This window comes from Salmo salar, chromosome 03 (genome assembly GCF_965601325.2).
Source record: "Salmo salar chromosome 03, fSalSal1, whole genome shotgun sequence".
Lineage (NCBI taxonomy): Eukaryota > Metazoa > Chordata > Actinopteri > Salmoniformes > Salmonidae > Salmo > Salmo salar.
In genome coordinates this window covers 33,232,207-33,249,630 of record NC_138293.1, presented here as the reverse complement: position 1 = coordinate 33,249,630, position 17,424 = coordinate 33,232,207, and the positions used below count along the sequence as shown (strand labels likewise).

The window sequence follows — 17,424 nt, the reverse complement described above, 5'->3', positions numbered from 1 at the left end:
TACAAAACATTAAATGAAATGTTCTGGAGTGCTCACAGGCAACTACACAAAAACAAAACAAGATCCCACAAAACACAGTGGGGAAATGGCTGCCTAAATATGATCCCCAATCAGAGACAATGATAAACAGCTGCCTCTGATTGGGAACCATACCAAGCCAACATAGAAATAGAACAACCTAGATTACCCACCCTAGTCACACCCCGACCTAACCAACATAGAGAATAAAAGGCTCTCTATGGTCAGGGCGTGACACACAGAGGACAGAGCTGGCAAATCAATGACACGATGGTTTCCGTTTCATAAATCAGGAGCAAGAAAGCATGAAAAACATTAGCATTTAAGATTACCTTGGCTGAAATGATAAGTCAAAGGCCTTTTCTTTGGCCCAAGGGATTATTTGACAGACATTCAGATGTTCAATACCAGCTGATGCTTGCATTTTTTTATAGACTGTTTTTAATTCTTATTCTTCAAGTTGACATAATTCCCTGTTTGACAAGGATCCCATCTTACTGACAATAGCCAAGAGATACACCTACTGTATATGGGCGGTTATACAAAAGTATGAGTGTAATGATCTCATCTAGCAATGGTTGTCTGCTTTTTTTGTTCTAGCTGGGATGGTATGTGATGAATTAGAGGCAGTGAGCTGGTAGCAGTGAACTAGTGTCAGATAATAAATGTGGAGCAGTTAACCAAGCCTATGGGAATTCATAGTGCTAGCCCGGAATCCAAACGGATGTGCTCCATTTCACCATTGTTTCAGTTGATTCCAGGCAATGCAGTGCCAGGTGCCTTTTATAAGTGATGGAAAAAAGAAGCAAGAAAGACCTCATAGAGACAACATTCTCATGTTGTGTCAATTCTTTATTATGCATCATCACCAACATGCAAAATCACTGATATGAACTAGCTCGAAAATCATACTACATATATTTCACACATTTATGATTTAAAATTGGCTTGCACCACTTCTTTTAAAGTGACTGGGTAACATTTTACACACACTAAGCTCAGGTATCAAGAGTGTGACTGTGAGCATCTTTGAGTGTATGTTTGAGAGAGATTTGTGTGTGGGTGAGCAGAAAAACACTAATCATTTGGTCAGAACATTTAAATGACAAAGCAACTTCAAAATCTATGGTAAGACAGTAGATATTGATTCTGAAACATGGTAAACAAACAATGTTCTCTGTTCTTGCAAGTGTAAACCTTTGAATCTGAAGTGCTATGAACAATGTTTTCCATTCTATTGTTCTTTTAGGTATTGTACTTCCTACTCCAATTTCATGTCTGTCATCACATCTTTAAATCTCAAGCAGGTATTAATAAAATAAACTCAACTATAACTCTTCATCAACATATAGCTAGCTATTAGTTAACTAAATCCCTCAATAAACAATATCACTTTCCAGCATCAGATTTATCATAGGTTCAGCTTGTTCTTCCTATATTCTTCCTATACGGTCTAATTATCTTAGTATCACCTACAGGCTCAATACACCAGGTGGAATTCAATTAAATATGCAATACAGAAGATGCAAATAACATTGTCCTTCTGCCACAAAGTTCTTACCTAATATAGCTAGTACTATTAACTACTAGGCAATATTTATGGGTGAAATAAACAATGTGATTTTGACAGTGATGAACATTTGCATTTTAACAGTGGCTGAAACAATGTTAGCTACATGTTGCATTGAAGGTTTGTCTGTACCCCATCCAAAGGTGAGCTAGGCTAATCAGCTAAGGCAGTGCACACAATATGAGATATGTCAAAAGAAATACATTCTCTGACAAGCCACTCTTTCAATTGGTTAAAAGCAAAGATAAAAGGTCAAACAACACATACAAAAGCCAAACAACACCAGCAGTTAAAAATCCTTGGACTGGTAGGCCAACCTGGTCATAGCGGTCAGACATACTATAGCTAACCTCTAGGTTATAGACAGTTGTGCCTCAGTTTACACATACACCAGGTTAATATTTGGATTCAAAAGCAATCTCACTGAAACACAACGGCCTGGCTTGTCCACCATACACCTACAACATATACTTGCACAATTCTTCAACAGCTCTTACCTAAACATAATATGATTAAAAATCAACAAATAATTCCCAATAAAGTTACTTGATTTTATGGCACCGGTGGTATAATAAACAGCTCTGCTGTTATATGATCTCTCCATATCGGTTCACAGTATTCACTTAAATATGCTGTTGGTTTTAAAAATAGATCTTTACATAATATAACTATGTATTCTATTGTTGGATTTAGCAGTGTCATAACTTTGATCCTTCCTTCCTGTCACTTCTTCTTCAGCTTGATTTGGAGATCATGCATGCGCGTGGACCATCATCTCCTCATAAGCCTCTCTGTGCCTTCTCTTCTCATCCATCTTCCAGTGTTTTTCTACTTTTGTTGCTTTGCATATTGTTTACCTGTTCAGAGGATAGGGAGTTAAATACTCTGCCCATCTGAGTTGGCATATAACGTAGTGAGAAACAATATATTTCAAATTGTGAGAAGATGTAGAAGACCACAGAGAAATTAATTAGGCTACTTACCACAAAACTGGTTCAACATGGTCATTGCTGCAAAGTCACCTGTATGGCACCAGGAACATATCCAAGACGAAGAGAGAAGATTTCAAAGAATAATATAAGGAATATGTTTTGTAATGCACTACTTCCCCTCATTTTAAATATACTGCTCAAAAAAATAAAGGGAACACTTAAACAACACAATGTAACTCCAAGTCAATCACACTTCTGTAAAATCAAACTGTCCACTTAGGAAGCAACACTGATTGACAATAAATTTCACATGCTGTTGTGCAAATGGAATAGACAACAGGTGGAAATTATAGGCAATAAGCAAGACATCCCCCAATAAAGGAGTGGTTCTGCAGGTGGAGACCACAGACCACTTCTCAGTTCCTATGCTTCCTGGCTGATGTTTTGGTCACTTTTGAATGCTGGCGGTGCTTTCACTTTAGTGGTAGCATGAGACGGAGTCTACAACCCACACAAGTGGCTCAGGTAGTGCAGCTCATCCAGGATGGCACATCAATGCGAGCTGTGGCAAGAAGGTTTGCTGTGTCTGTCAGCGTAGTGTCCAGAGCATGGAGGCGCTACCAGGAGACAGGCCAGTACATCAGGAGACGTGGAGGAGGCCATAGGAGGGCAACAACCCAGCAGCAGGACTGCTACCTCCGCCTTCGTGCAAGGAGGAGCAGGAGGAGCACTGCCAGAGCCCTGCAAAATGACCTCCAGCAGGCCACAAATGTGCATGTGTCTGCTCACATGGTCAGAAACAGACTCCATGAGGGTGGTATGAGGGCCCGACGTCCACAGGTGGGGGTTGTGCTTACAGCCCAACACTGTGCAGGACGTTTGGCATTTGCCAGAGAACACCAAGATTGGCAAATTCGCCACTGGCGCCCTGTGCTCTTCACAGATGAAAGCAAGTTCACACTGAGCACGTGACAGACGTGACAGAGTCTGGAGACGCCGTGGAGAACGTTCTGCTGCCTGCAACATCCTCCAGCATGACCGGTTTGGCGGTGGGTCAGTGATGGTGTGGGGTGGCATTTCTTTGGGGGGCCGCACAGCCCTCCATGTGCTCGCCAGAGGTAGCCTGACTGCCATTAGGTACCGAGATGAGATCCTCAGACCCCTTGTGAGACCATATGCTGGTGCGGTTGGCCCTGGGTTCCTCCTAATGCAAAACAATGCTAGACCTCATGTGGCTTTAGTGCGTCAGCAGTTCCTGCAAGAGGAAGGCATTGATGCTATGGACTGGCCCGCCTGTTCCCCAGACCTGAATCCAATTGAGCACATCTGGGACATCATGTCTCGCTCCATCCACCAACGCCACATTGCACCACAGACTGTCCAGGAGTTGGCGGATGCTTTAGTCCAGGTCTGGGAGGAGATCCCTCAGGAGACCATCCGCCACCTCATCAGGAGCATGCCCAGGCGTTGTAGGGAGGTCATACAGGCACGTGGAGGCCACACACACTACTGAGCCTCATTTTGACTTGTTTTAAGGACATTACATCAAAGTTGGATCAGCCTGTAGTGTGGTTTTCCACTTTAATTTTGAGTGTGACTCCAAATCCAGACCTCCATGGGTTGATAAATTGGATTTCCATTGATTATTTTTGTGTGATTTTTGTTGTCAGCACATTCAACTATGTAAAGAAAAAAGTATTTAATAAGATTATTTCTTTCATTATGATCTAGGATGTGTTGTTTAAGTGTTCCCTTTATTTTTTTGAGCAGTGTATATTTAACCATAGCTCACCATACGGGTTTTCTCTTGCTCCTGTCTGTGTTTTAGTAGTTCCTCCATCTTCAGCTCATCCTCCAGCACCTGAACCAGGTCGTTCTCATAGCACTCCTCCTCAACTCCACCAGTGTTCCTGCCACCAACACTATGGACGTAAATCCAACATTACCATACTGCAATCTACTGTATATGATTGTGCAGCCTTTATAGATTCATAGATTCCTAGATCTGCACCAGTGCTTGACGTGGACTGAAATAGGGGTGCCGGTACCATTTATATTCAGATGCAGGAACTCCTCAATACTTTTGAGCTAATATTACATATGAGGTGCAAGAACTCAGTTCCGGTGAGCTCCTGCCCAAGTCAAGTACTGATCTGCATACTGCATCGAAGTGTAGACCTTACCGTGAAATGCTTACTTACAAGCCCTTAACCAACAGTGCAGTTCAAGAAGAGTTAAGAAAATATTTACCAAATAAACTAAAGTAAAACATTTTAAATAATAAAAAGTAACACAATAACATAACAATAACGAGGCTATATACAGGGGGTACCGGTACCGAGTCAGTGTGCGAGGGTACAGGTTAGTTGTCACGTCCTGGCCAGTATAAGGGTTAATTGTCATTTTAGTTTGGTCAGGGCGTGGCAGAGGGTATTTGTTTTATGTGATTCAGGGTGGTGTGTTAGGTAGGAGGGCGTTTGATTTATTGATTGATTATTTAACAGAAGAAAAGAAAGAGAAAATCAGGACAGAAGAAAAAGGATATCAAAGTGAAACAGTTCTCTAAAGACACAGGAGACAATAATACAAGAAACAAAACTTCTGTAGCTTGTCAACTATGTGTCTGTCTATCCCTGTTCTCTCCTCTCTGCACAGGCCATACAAATGCTTCACACCGCGTGGCCGCTGCCACTCCAACCTGGTGGTCCCAGCGCGCACGACCCACGTGGAGTTCCAGGTCTCCGGCAGCCTCTGGAACTGCCGGTCTGCAGCCAACAAGGCTGAGTTCATCTCAGCCTATGCTACCCTCCAGTCCCTAGACTTCCTGGCGCTGACAGAAACATGGATTACCACAGATAACACTGCTACTCCTACTGCTCTCTCTTCGTCTGCCCACGTGTTCTCGCATACCCCTAGAGCATCGAGCCAGCACTGGAATCCTCATCTCTCCCAAGTGGACATTCTCTCTTTCTCCCCTGACCCATCTGTCTATCTCCTCATTTGAATTCCATGCTGTCACAGTTACCAGCCCTTTCAAGCTTAACATCCTTATCATTTATCGCCCTCCAGGTTCCCTTGGAGAGTTCATCAATGAGCTTGACGCCTTGATAAGTTCCTTTCCTGAGGATGGCTCACCTCTCACAGTTCTGGGTGACTTTAACCTCCCCACGTCTACCTTTGACTCATTCCTCTCTGCCTCCTTCTTTCCACTCCTCTCCTCTTTTGACCTCACCCTCTCACCTTCCCCCCCTACTCACAAGGCAGGCAATACGCTTGACCTCATCTTTACTAGATGCTGTTCTTCCACTAATCTCATTGCAACTCCCCTCCAAATCTCCGACCACTACCTTGTATCCTTTTCCCTCTTACTCTCATCCAACACTTCTCACTCTGCCCCTACTCGGATGGTATTGCGCCGTCCCAACCTTCGCTCTCTCTCTCCCGCTACTCTCTCCTCTTCCATCCTATCATCTCTTCCCTCTGCTCAAACCTTCTCCAACCTATCTCCTGATTCTGCCTCCTCAACCCTCCTCTCCTCCCTTTCTGCATCCTTTGATTTTCTCTGTCCCTTATCCTCCAGGCCGGCTCGGTCCTCCCCTCCTGCTCCGTGGCTCGACGACTCACTACGAGCTCACAGAACAGGGCTCCGGGCAGCCGAGCGGAAATGGAGGAAAACTCGCCTCCCTGCGGACCTGGCATCCTTTCACTCCCTCCTCTCTACATTCTCCTCTTCTGTCTCTGCTGCTAAAGCCACTTTCTACCACTCTAAATTCCAAGCATCTGCCTCTAACCCTAGGAAGCTCTTTGCTACCTTCTCCTCCCTCCTGAATCCTCCTCCCCCTCCCCCCCCCCTCCTCCCTCTCTGCGGATGACTTCGTCAACCATTTTGAAAAGAAGGTTGACGATATCCGATCCTCGTTTGCTAAGTCAAACGACACCGCTGGTCCTGCTCACACTGCCCTACCCTGTGCTTTGACCTCTTTCTCCCCTCTATCTCCAGATGAAATCTCGCGTCTTGTGACGGCCGGCCGCCCAACAACCTGCCCCCTTGACCCTATCCCCTCCTCTCTTCTCCAAACCATTTCCAGAGACCTTCTCCCCTTCCAGAGTTGCACCCCTTCTGAAAAAACCTACACTCGATCCCTCCGATGTCAACAACTACAGACCAGTATCCCTTCTTTCTTTTCTCTCCAAAACTCTTGAACGTGCCGTCCTTGGCCAGCTCTCCTGCTATCTCTCTCAGAATGACCTTCTTGATCCTAATCAGTCAGGTTTCAAGACTGGGCATTCAACTGAGACTGCTCTTCTCTGTGTCACGGAGGCTCTCCGCACTGCTAAAGCTAACTCTCTCTCCTCTGCTCTCATACTTCTAGACCTATCTGCTGCCTTTGATACTGTGAACCATCAGATCCTCCTCTCCACCCTCTCCGAGTTGGGCATCTCCGGCGCGGCCCACGCTTGGATTGCGTCCTACCTGACAGGTCGCTCCTACCAGGTGGCGTGGCGAGAATCTGTCTCCGCACCATGCGCTCTCACCACTGGTGTCCCCCAGGGCTCTGTTCTAGGCCCTCTCCTATTCTCGCTATACACCAAGTCACTTGGCTCTGTCATATCCTCACATGGTCTCTCCTATCATTGCTATGCAGACGACACACAATTAATCTTCTCCTTTCCCCCTTCTGATAACCAGGCGGCGAATCGCATCTCTGCATGTCTGTCAGACATATCAGTGTGGATGACGGATCACCAGCTCAAGCTGAACCTCGGCAAGACGGAGCTGCTCTTCCTCCCGGAGAAGGACTGCCCGTTCCATGATCTCGCCATCACGGTTGACAACTCCCTTGTGTCCTCCTCCCAGAGTGCTAAGAACCTTGGCGTGATCCTGGACAACACCCTGTCGTTCTCCACTAACATCAAGGCGGTGACCCGATCCTGTAGGTTCATGCTCTACAACATTCGCAGAGTACGACCCTGCCTCACACAGGAAGCGGCGCAGGTCCTAATCCAGGCACTTGTCATCTCCCGTCTGGATTACTGCAACTCGCTGTTGGCTGGGCTCCCTGCCTGTGCCATTAAACCCCTACAACTCATCCAGAACGCCGCAGCCCGTCTGGTGTTCAACCTTCCCAAGTTCTCTCACGTCACCCCGCTCCTCCGCTCTCTCCACTGGCTTCCAGTTGAAGCTCGCATCCGCTACAAGACCATGGTGATTGCCTACGGAGCTGTGAAGGGAACGGCACCTCCATACCTTCAGGCTCTGATCAGGCCCTACACCCAAACAAGGGCACTGCGTTCATCCACCACTGGCCTGCTGGTCCCCCTACCTCTGAGGAAGCACAGTTCCCGCTCAGCCCAGTCAAAACTGTTCGCTGCTCTGGCACCCCAATGGTGGAACAAGCTCCCTCACGACGCCAGGACAGCGGAGTCAATCACCACCTTCCGGAGACACCTGAAACCCCACCTCTTTAAGGAATACCTAGGATAGGATAAAGTAATCCTTCTAACCCCCCCCCCCCCCCCCCCCCTTAAAATATTTAGATGCACTATTGTAAAGTGGTTGTTCCACTGGATATCATAAGGTGATATCGCTCTGGATAAGTCGCTCTGGATAAGAGCGTCTGCTAAATGACTTAAATGTAAATGTAAATGTATTATTTCCGGGTTTTGAGTTATGGTCTATGTTGATGTATTTCTATGTGTAGTCTGGTTGATCTGTTTCTATGTTGAGTTAATTGGGGTGGACTTCCAATTGAAGGCAGCTGTGTGGTGTTGCCTTTGATTGGAAGTCCTATATTAGTTGGGTGTGATTGTCTGTGTATTTGTGGGAAATTGTTTCGTGTTTAGCGTGTGTAAGCCTAACAGGACTGTCTGTAAATCGTGAGTTCGTTTTTGTTATTTTTGTATGTTCGTTTTTTGAGTTTATGAAATGTTCAAAAATGAACTATCACAACCCTGCTGCATTTTGGTCATCCTTTTCCGACGATGATTTCGCTATATCGTCCTCCGACGACGAAATCCCTGACATTAGTTGAGGTAATTTGTACATGTGGGCAGGGGTGAAGTGACTATGCATAGATAATAAACAGCGAGTAGCAGCAGTGTACAAAACAAATGAAGTGGGGTGGGGGTCAATGTAATAGTCCGGTGGACATTTGAGAAATTGTTCAGCAGTCTTATGGCTTCGGGGTTGAAGCTGTTAAGGAGCCTTTTGGTCCTAGACTTGGCGCTCCGATACCGCTTGCCGTGTGGTAGCAGAGAAAACAGTCTATGACTTGGGAGACTGGAGTCTCTGACAATTTCATGGACTTTCCTCTGACACCTCCTATTATATAGGTCCTGGATTGCAGGAAGCTTGGCCTGTGAAGCGCCTTACGGTCTGACGCTGAGCAGTTGCCATACCAGGCGGTGATGCAACCGGTCAAGATGCTCTCAATGGTGCAGCTGTAGAACGTTTTGAGGATCTGGGGACCCATGCCAAATCTTATCAGTCTCCATAGGAGGAAAAGGTTTTGTCGTGCCCTCTTCACAACTGTCTTGGTGTGTTTGGACCATGATAGTTCGTTGGTGATGTGGACACCAAGGAATGTGAAACTTTCGACCCACTCCACTACAGCCCCATCAATGTTAATGGAGGCCTGTTCGGCCTGTCTTTTCCTGTAGTCCACGATCAGCTACTTTATCTTGCTCACATTGAGCGAGAGGTTGTTGTCCTGGCACCACACTGCCAGCTCTCTGACATCTTCCCTATAGGCTGTCTCATCATTGTCGGTGTTCAGGCCTACCACTGTTGTGTCGTCAGCAAACTTAATGATGGTGTTGTAGTCGTGTTTGGCCACGCAGTCGTGGGTGAACAGGGAGTACAGGAGGGGACTAAGTACACACCCCTTAGGGACCCCCGTCTTGAGGATCAGCGTGGCAAACATGTTGTTGCCTACTGGGGGCGGCAGTGCCCTTACCAACTGGGGGCGGCACGACCGGGAAATCCAGGATCCGGTTGCAGAGGGAGGTGTTTAGTCCCAGGGTCTTTAGCTAAGTGATGAGCTTCGTGGGCACTGTGGTGTTGAACGCTGAACTGTAGTCAATGAACAGCATTCTCACATAGGTGTTCCTTTTGTCCAGGTGGGAAAGGACAGTGTGGAGTGCGATTGAGATTGCGTCATCTGTGGATCTGTTGGGGGGGTATGCGGATATGAGTGGGTCTAGGGTATGCGGGAGGATGCTGTTGATGTGAGCCATGACCAGCCTTTCAAAGCACTTCATGGCTACCGAAGTGAGTGCTACGGGGCGGTAATCATTTAGGCAGGTTACCTTCCCTTCCTTGGGCACAGGGACTATGGCGGTCTGCTTGAAACATGTAGGTATTACAGACTCAGTCAGGGAGAGGTTGAAAATGTCAGTGAAGACAGTTGCCAGTTGGTCCGCGCATGCTTTGAGTACATGTCCTGGTAATCCATCTGGCCCCTCAGCTTTGTGAATGTTGACCTGTTTAAAGGTCTTGCTCACATCGACTACTGAGAGTGTTATCACACAGTCATCCAGAACAGCTAGTGCTCTCATGCATGCTTCAGTGTTATTTGCCTCAAAGTGAGCATAAAAGGGATTTAGCTCATTTGGTAGGCTCGCGTCACTGGGCAGCTCGCGTTTGGGTTTCCCTTTGTAGTCTGTAATAGTTTTCAAGCCCTGCCACATCCGACGAGCGTCAGAGCCGGTGTAGTAGGTTTCAATTTTAATCCTGTATTGATGCTTTGCTTGTTTGATGTTTCGTCTGAGGGCATAGCTGGATTTCTTATAAACGTCTGGATTAGTGTCCCACTACTTGAAAGCGGCAGCTCTAGCCTTTAGCTCGATGCGGATGTTGCCTGTAATCCATGGATTCTGGTTGGGATATGTACATACGGTCACTGTGGGGACGACGTCGTCGATGCACTTATTGATGAAGCCGATGACTGAGGTGGTGTACTCCTCAATGCCATTGGATGAAACCCGGAACATATTCCAGTCTGTGCTAGCAAAACAGTCCTGTAGCGTAGCATCAGCGTCATCTGACCACTTCCATATTGAGTCACTAGTATTTCCTGCTTTAGTTTTTGCTTGTAAGCAGGTAGATAGAATTATGGTCAGATTTACCAAATGGAGGGCAGGGGAGAACTTAGTATGCATCTCTGTGTGTGGAGTAAAGGTGGTCTAGAGTTTATTTTCCTCTGGTTGCATGTGACATGCTGGTAAAAATGTGGTAAAACTGATTTAAGTTTGCCTGCATTAAAGTCCCCAGCCACTAGGAGCGCCCCTTCTGGGTGAGCATTTTCTTGTTTGCTTATGGACTTATAGAGTTGGTTGAGTGTGGTCTTAGTTCCAGCATCGGTCTGTGGTGGTAAATAGACGGCTACGAATAATATAGATGAGAACTCTTGGTAGATAGTGTGGTCTACAGCTTATCATAAGGTACTCTACCTCAGGCGAGCAATACCTCGAGACTTCTTTAATATTAGACATCGCGCACCAGCTGTTATTGACAAAAAGACACATACCCCCACCCCTCGTCTTACCAGACGTAGGTTTTCTGTTCTGCTGGTGCATGGAAAATCCCGCCTGCTCTATATTATTTGTGTCGTTGTTCCGCCATGACTCGGTGAAACATAAGATATTACAGTTCTTAATGTCCCGTTGGTAGGATAATCACAATCATAGGTCATCAATTTTATCTTCCAATGATAGCATGTTAGCAAGTAGAATGGATGGCAGTGGGAGTATACTCGCTCGATCTGCGTCCTCTTTTACTCTGTCTTTTCTTCACGCAAATGACCGGGATCTGGGCCTGTTCCCGGGAGAGCAGTATATCGTTCTCGTCGGACTAGTTAAAGGAAAAAGCTTCTTCCAGTTCGTGGTGAGTAATCGCTGTTCTGATGTCCAGAAGTTATTTTCGGTGATAAGAGACAGTAGCAGCAACAGTATGTACAAAATAAGTAAAAAAATAAGTTGTAAACAATGCAAAAAAAACTAACAAAATAGCACAATTGGTTAGGAGCATGTAAAACGTCAGCCATCCTCTTTGGCACCATCTATATAATGGCATACTGTATTTACCGTGGTTTAGTGGTCATCTGTGCTAGAAGATCGGAAGTGGGAGAGGAGACGAGTTCCATGTTGCTCTCTGTCTCACTTCCAGCCTCTGAGGGAGACAACACAGTGTTAAAATGTTGCAAGAATGAGCAAAGTATACTTTCAAAAGTATACTTTCAAAAGATAGAAACAGTGAGATTATAGTATCACCTGAATTGAGCTCTTTAACCAATGAAGACATGGTGTTGGTGATGGAGTCAGCAGCAACAAGAAGGTCATTTCTCAAGTTTCTCCTGGGGCCTGGAGATAGAACAGAGCCTCTGTGAAGACTGCGGCTCTCCAGAACCAGAGTAGGCCAATCCACTCTCATCTGTAAAGTTGTGTATGTGTGTGAATACATGCACGTGTGTATTACCCTGAGCGAAGGCCTCCTGCACGTCTCCTCCCACACCCATGAGTGAGTCCTGAGGGGTTTGAGTGGGTGTGGTGCCGGCAGACTCTGACTGGGTTGGCATGGGGATGGGCCGGCTGACTGCGTGGCTGGGGGATGAGCGGGGGGAGCCAGGCCCTTGAGTCTGAAACAGGAAGTAGGGGTTTTAGTGTGATTGTAGGTGTCCCTTCCTGTCACTGTTTCAGTAGTAGTAGCAATAGCAGTAGTAGTAGTAGTAGTAGTACACCAATGCAGTAAACAACCAGTGATTATCTTGATCAACATTGATCTATCTAATGTTGGTGGAGCTATTTTTATACTGAATGATTCCGTTATGAATCTCTATAGGTCTGTATGGGGAAATTAAAGTGGGAATTGTAGTTTTGGTCAAGAAAAACTCAAGGTCCTACTCATCATCACTGCTTAAAACCTCCATTATAATGTTATAAGACCCAGTAATGGAGCAACAAATCCTCAAGTTCAGACCAGCTGAGTGCTGAAAGTTATGTTAGGTTATGCATATAAAAAAATATTTTTAAAAATACATCCATAATTGGTGAGCAACAAACATTGCACACATGCAATAATGAATTGTAAGTTCATTTAGTAGCACTTTTCATTAAATCAAAATTATCTAAATATTTAACATGCTGTTAGTTCAACTGACTGCTGTATTTCCAATGAGAGCTGATCATATATTGTCAGCAAAACCACAAACAAACACAATATAATCACATTCATTTGTCCCCATGTCTCTTCACATCTCTTTGAAAGAAGCATTAGTTATTTTTAGGTTTTACAGACAGACTTACAGCTTGCTTCCTTTCCTCCTCCTGTTAAGAAAAAATGTTATTCATTTACCGTCCCAAAAAACACACAATAGCATAATCATTCAATGAAGACAATTTCTTTCACATGTAAAAACCTATTGGGATGTTCTGTCTAGGCCTAAAGCAAGTCTGATGCTAGCATGCTAATGCTAGGTGGGGCTAACTGGAATTGCATTGATCCTTTCAGTTGAGTAATTAGATTGATAACCTTACCACTTAAGCCAGTAGAGTAAGCAGTTTATGTCAGAATTCTTAAACCCCTTTCTCTATCCATTATTGTTGTGACTGACTCTCTGGCTGAATATTATCCTATATACTGTTTTATTATGTGAAAGTGATGTTGGTTGTATATTGTCAGTGGTCATAATCCTATGATCAAAACAACTGTCCTTGGGTAGACAGACCAGAAGAAGGTCTGTTAAATCGTATATATCTCGATATCTTAACATGGAAGGAACTGGGGAACACAAAGTCATTTTTGATAAAGACAGAGTTATGGGCTATGGTCAGAGGATGAGAAGGGAAGACCTGTCAAGACCAGAGCAACACCTCAGGATTTACTAACACCAGGGAAGTTCCTTAGTGAAAGTTGAAGAAGTGCACCCTCTAGTGGTCAAATAATGAAAGGTGCGTTCCATTTCTCTCCTCCCCAGTCCCTCTAGGATTTAGCTGGAGGGATATTTGTGGGCAAAAATGCGTGATTTTGCAGCGGCAATTCTGATATTTAGCATGGTAATATGCAATGATTTTGTCCAATTTGTCGCAAAAAATGCGCTGACGAGGGAACGTTTGTTGACTTTTGACTTGATTGAACCATATTGGCGTCGTTAGGGTTTGGCCGGGGTAGGCCGTCATTGTAAATAAGAATTTGTTCTTAACTGGCTTGCCTAGTTAAATAAAAAATATTAAAAAATGTGGTAAATGTGCGCTGATTGGTTGAAATTGCGAGCCCTCTTTTTGTACTGCGGTTCAGGGACAGTTTTATGCAGAAATAGTGCAGTGATTGGTCAAATGTTCAAGCCCTCGCAAATAATGCAGGGAATTGCTGATTTTGCAAAAATGTTGCGATCACAGAATCGCGGATTCTGGAGGGGACTGAGTAGGCCTACATTATAATAGAAATGAAACTGTATGGCATGCATAGTGCGTTTCTTACTCACCTTCAGCAGCAGCATCAGCTGCTCCAGCTGTACCATGAGTTCCCTGCGACTCTCCTGCAGAGCAGACATCCTCTGCTCCAGCTCATCTTTGCGTTGCCTGGTTGAGGAAAAACAACCATAATATATATACACTGCTCAAAAACATAAAGGGAACACTTAAACAACACAATGTAACTCCAAGTCAATCACACTTCTGTGAAATCAAACTGTCCACTTAGGAAGCAACACTGATTGACAATACATTTCACATGCTGTTGTGGAAATGGAATAGACAACAGGTGGAAATTATAGGCAATTAGCAAGACACCCCCAATAAAGGAGTGGTTCTGCAGGTGGGGACCACAGACCACTTCTCAGTTCCTATGCTTCCTGGCTGATGTTTTGGTGACTTTTGAATGCTGGCGGTGCTTTCACTCTAGTGGTAGCATGAGACGGAGTCTACAACCCACACAAGTGGCTCAGGTAGTGCAGCTCATCCAGGATGGCACATCAATGCGAGCTGTGGCAAGAAGGTTTGCTGTGTGTCAGCGTAGTGTCCAGAGCATGGAGGCGCTACCAGGAGACAGGCCAGTACATCAGGAGACGTGGAGGAGGCCGTAGGAGGGCAACAACCCAGCAGCAGGACCGCTTCCTCCGCCTTTGTGCAAGGAGGAGCAGGAGAAGCACTGCCAGAGCCCTGCAAAATTACCTCCAGCAGGCCACAAATGTGCATGTCTGCTCAAACGGTCAGAAACAGACTCCATGAGGGTGGTATGAGGGCCCGACGTCCACAGGTGGGGGTTGTGCTTACAGCCCAACACCTTGCAGGACGTTTGGCATTTGCCAGAGAACACCAAGATTGGCAAATTCGCCACTGGCGCCCTGTGCTCTTCACAGATGAAAGCCGGTTCACACTGAACACATGACAGACGTGACAGAGTCTGGAGACGCCGTGGAGAACGTTCTGCTGCCTGCAACATCCTCCAGCATGACCGGTTTGGCGGTGGGTCAGTCATGGTGTGGGGTGGCATTTCTTTGGGGGGCCGCACAGCCCTCCATATGCTCGCCAGAGGTAGCCTGACTGCCATTAGGTACCGAGATGAGATCCTCAGACCCCTTGTGCAACAAGTGGGTTTGGGCACAAACCCACTGTCGCTGGACCAGACAGGACTGGCAAAAAGTGTTCTTCACTGAAGAGTCGCAGTTTTGTCTCACCAGGGGTGATGGTCGGATTTGCGTTTATCGTCAAAGGAATGAGCGTTACACCGAGGCCTGTACTCTGGAGCGGGATCGATTTGGAGGTGGAGGGTCCGTCATGGTCTGGGGGCGGTGTGTCACAGCATCATCGGACTGAGCTTGTTGTCATTGCAGGCAATCTCAACACTGTGCGTTACTGGGAAGACATCCTCCTCCTTCATGTGGTACCCTTCCTGCACGCTCATCCTGACATGACCCTCCAGCATGACAATGCCACCCTTGGTTCTCTATGGTGTTTAGGTCAGAGCGTGACTAGGGGGGTGTTCTAGTCATTGTATTTCTATGTTGGTGAGTTGTATGGTTCCCAATTAGAGGCAGCTGGTAATCGTTGCCTCTAATTGGGGATCATATTTAGGTAGCCTTTATCCCACATGTGTTTTGTTGGATATTGTTTTGTTTAGTGCATTTGTGTGCTACGAATGGCACGTTCATTTTGGTCTTTGTTGTTTTGTTAAGTTTCACTTTAAAATAAAATATGTGGAACTATACGCATGCTGCGCTTTGGTCCATCTCTCATCACGTCCGTGACACATGTCTGTGGAACTTGTTCACTTTATGTCTCAGTTGTTGAATCTTGCTATGTTCATACAAATATGGACACGTTAAGTTTGCTGAAAATAAACGCAGTTGACAATGACAGGACGTTTCTTTTTTTGTTGAGTTTATATGCACACACATTTAAATGTCCATTTACATGGGCAGGAATGATTTTAAAAAAAAGAAACTTGATTTGGGTCTACCTGAGAAGACGTAGCTCGGCCAGCAGAGTGGGGTTCTGTTGGGCGGTGCCCGTTGGCGGCTGGGAGGCCTGCTCGTGCTGCACTCGCAGGCGCTGAATCTCCTGCAAGATCTCTCTGTGATACACACACGTATACACATACCCGTTGAAGCTAGTATATCACATATGTAAACTTTCTGAAGTATACTGAACAAAAATATAAACGCAACATGTAAAGTGTTGGTCCCATGTTTCATGAGCTGAAATAAAAGATCCCAAAATGTTCCATACGCACAAAAAGCTTCATTCACTCAAATGTTGTGCACAAATTTGCTTATATCCCTGTTAGTGAACAATTCTCGTTTGCCAACATAATCCATCCACCTGACAGGTGTGGCATATCAAGAACCTGATTAAACAGCATGATAATTACACAGGTGCACCTTGTGGTGGGGACAATAAAAGGACACTCTAAAATGTGCAGTTTTGTCACACAATACAATGCCACAGAAGTCTCAGGTTTTGAGGGAGTGTGCAATTGGCATGCTGACTGCAGGAATATCCACCAGAACTGTTGCCAGATAATTTACCATAAGCTGCCGAAACTGAGGAGTATTTCTGTCTGTAATAAAGCCCTTTTGTGAGCAAAAATTCTGATTGTCTGCGCCTGGCTCCCCAGTGGGTGGGCTTGGCTCCTAAGTGGATGGGTCTATGCCCTCCCAAGCCCACCCATGGCTGCGCCCCTGCCCAGTCATGTGAAATCCATAGAATAGTGCCCAATTTATTTATTTAAATTGACTGATTTCCTTCAATGAACTGTAACTCAGTAAAATCGTTAATTGTTGAATGTTGCATTTATATTTTTGTTCAGTATAGTTTTGTTTTGTGCAATTCAGACGGTGTGTTTTGGCTTACAGGTGGGGCCTAGGGACAGCAGGTAACCTAGCGGTTAGAGTGTTGGGCCAGTAACTAAAAGGTTGCTTGTTTGAATCCTCTAGCTGACAAGGTGAAAAATCTGTTGATGTGCGCTTGAGCAAGGCACTTAACCCTAATTGTTCCAGGGTCGCTGTTGATAATGGCTGACCCTGGCCGTGAACCACTCTTAGGGGGAGTTGGGATATGCAAAAAACAGATTTCCAGGTCACACATGCATATAATATACAAACTTGTACATGTGTGAAATAGGACATTTCCTAAGCACTCACCAAATTATTATTATTATTAACAGCTAGCTTGACTACATTAAGTCTACCACAACCACATCAAGTAATTTGACTTGCTGTCAATTTTTTCTGGTACTACCATGAAAACAGGGCTACACTAGGGTTGGGAAGTATACCGTATATACCGTATTCCTCAGTATTTTGAAATATTCATGGTATGACTTTCAATACCGCAGAAGAAATGTGTTGTTTGTTTTTGAATACATTTTGAAATGTGTACTTTTTAAATAAATACCTGCAGTCAACT

The 17,424-nt window shown here is 45.3% G+C and overlaps 1 protein-coding gene across 9 annotated transcripts in view; it reads right to left on the bottom strand.

The window, feature by feature from the left end:
• Positions 1–849: 849 nt before the first annotated feature.
• Positions 850–17,424, bottom strand: part of dtna (dystrobrevin, alpha) — a 41,283-nt gene continuing 24,708 nt past the window's right edge. For 5 of the 9 annotated variants that reach the window (XM_082973437.1, XM_014191108.3, XM_014191119.3 and 2 more), the window contains 9 exons: positions 15,977–16,090; positions 14,001–14,097; positions 12,823–12,843; positions 11,996–12,155; positions 11,791–11,880; positions 11,605–11,689; positions 4,313–4,442; positions 2,572–2,610; positions 850–2,445 (listed from right to left, as the gene is read on the bottom strand). In XM_082973437.1, the coding sequence (XP_082829563.1) occupies positions 2,593–2,610; positions 4,313–4,442; positions 11,605–11,689; positions 11,791–11,880; positions 11,996–12,155; positions 12,823–12,843; positions 14,001–14,097; positions 15,977–16,090 (715 nt within the window). In that variant the 3' untranslated portion in view covers positions 850–2,445; positions 2,572–2,592. The remainder of the gene's footprint in view (positions 2,446–2,571; positions 2,611–4,312; positions 4,443–11,604; positions 11,690–11,790; positions 11,881–11,995; positions 12,156–12,822; positions 12,844–14,000; positions 14,098–15,976; positions 16,091–17,424) is intronic. The other 4 variants (XM_014191124.3, XM_014191122.3, XM_014191125.3 and 1 more) reach the window with 2 other exon arrangements.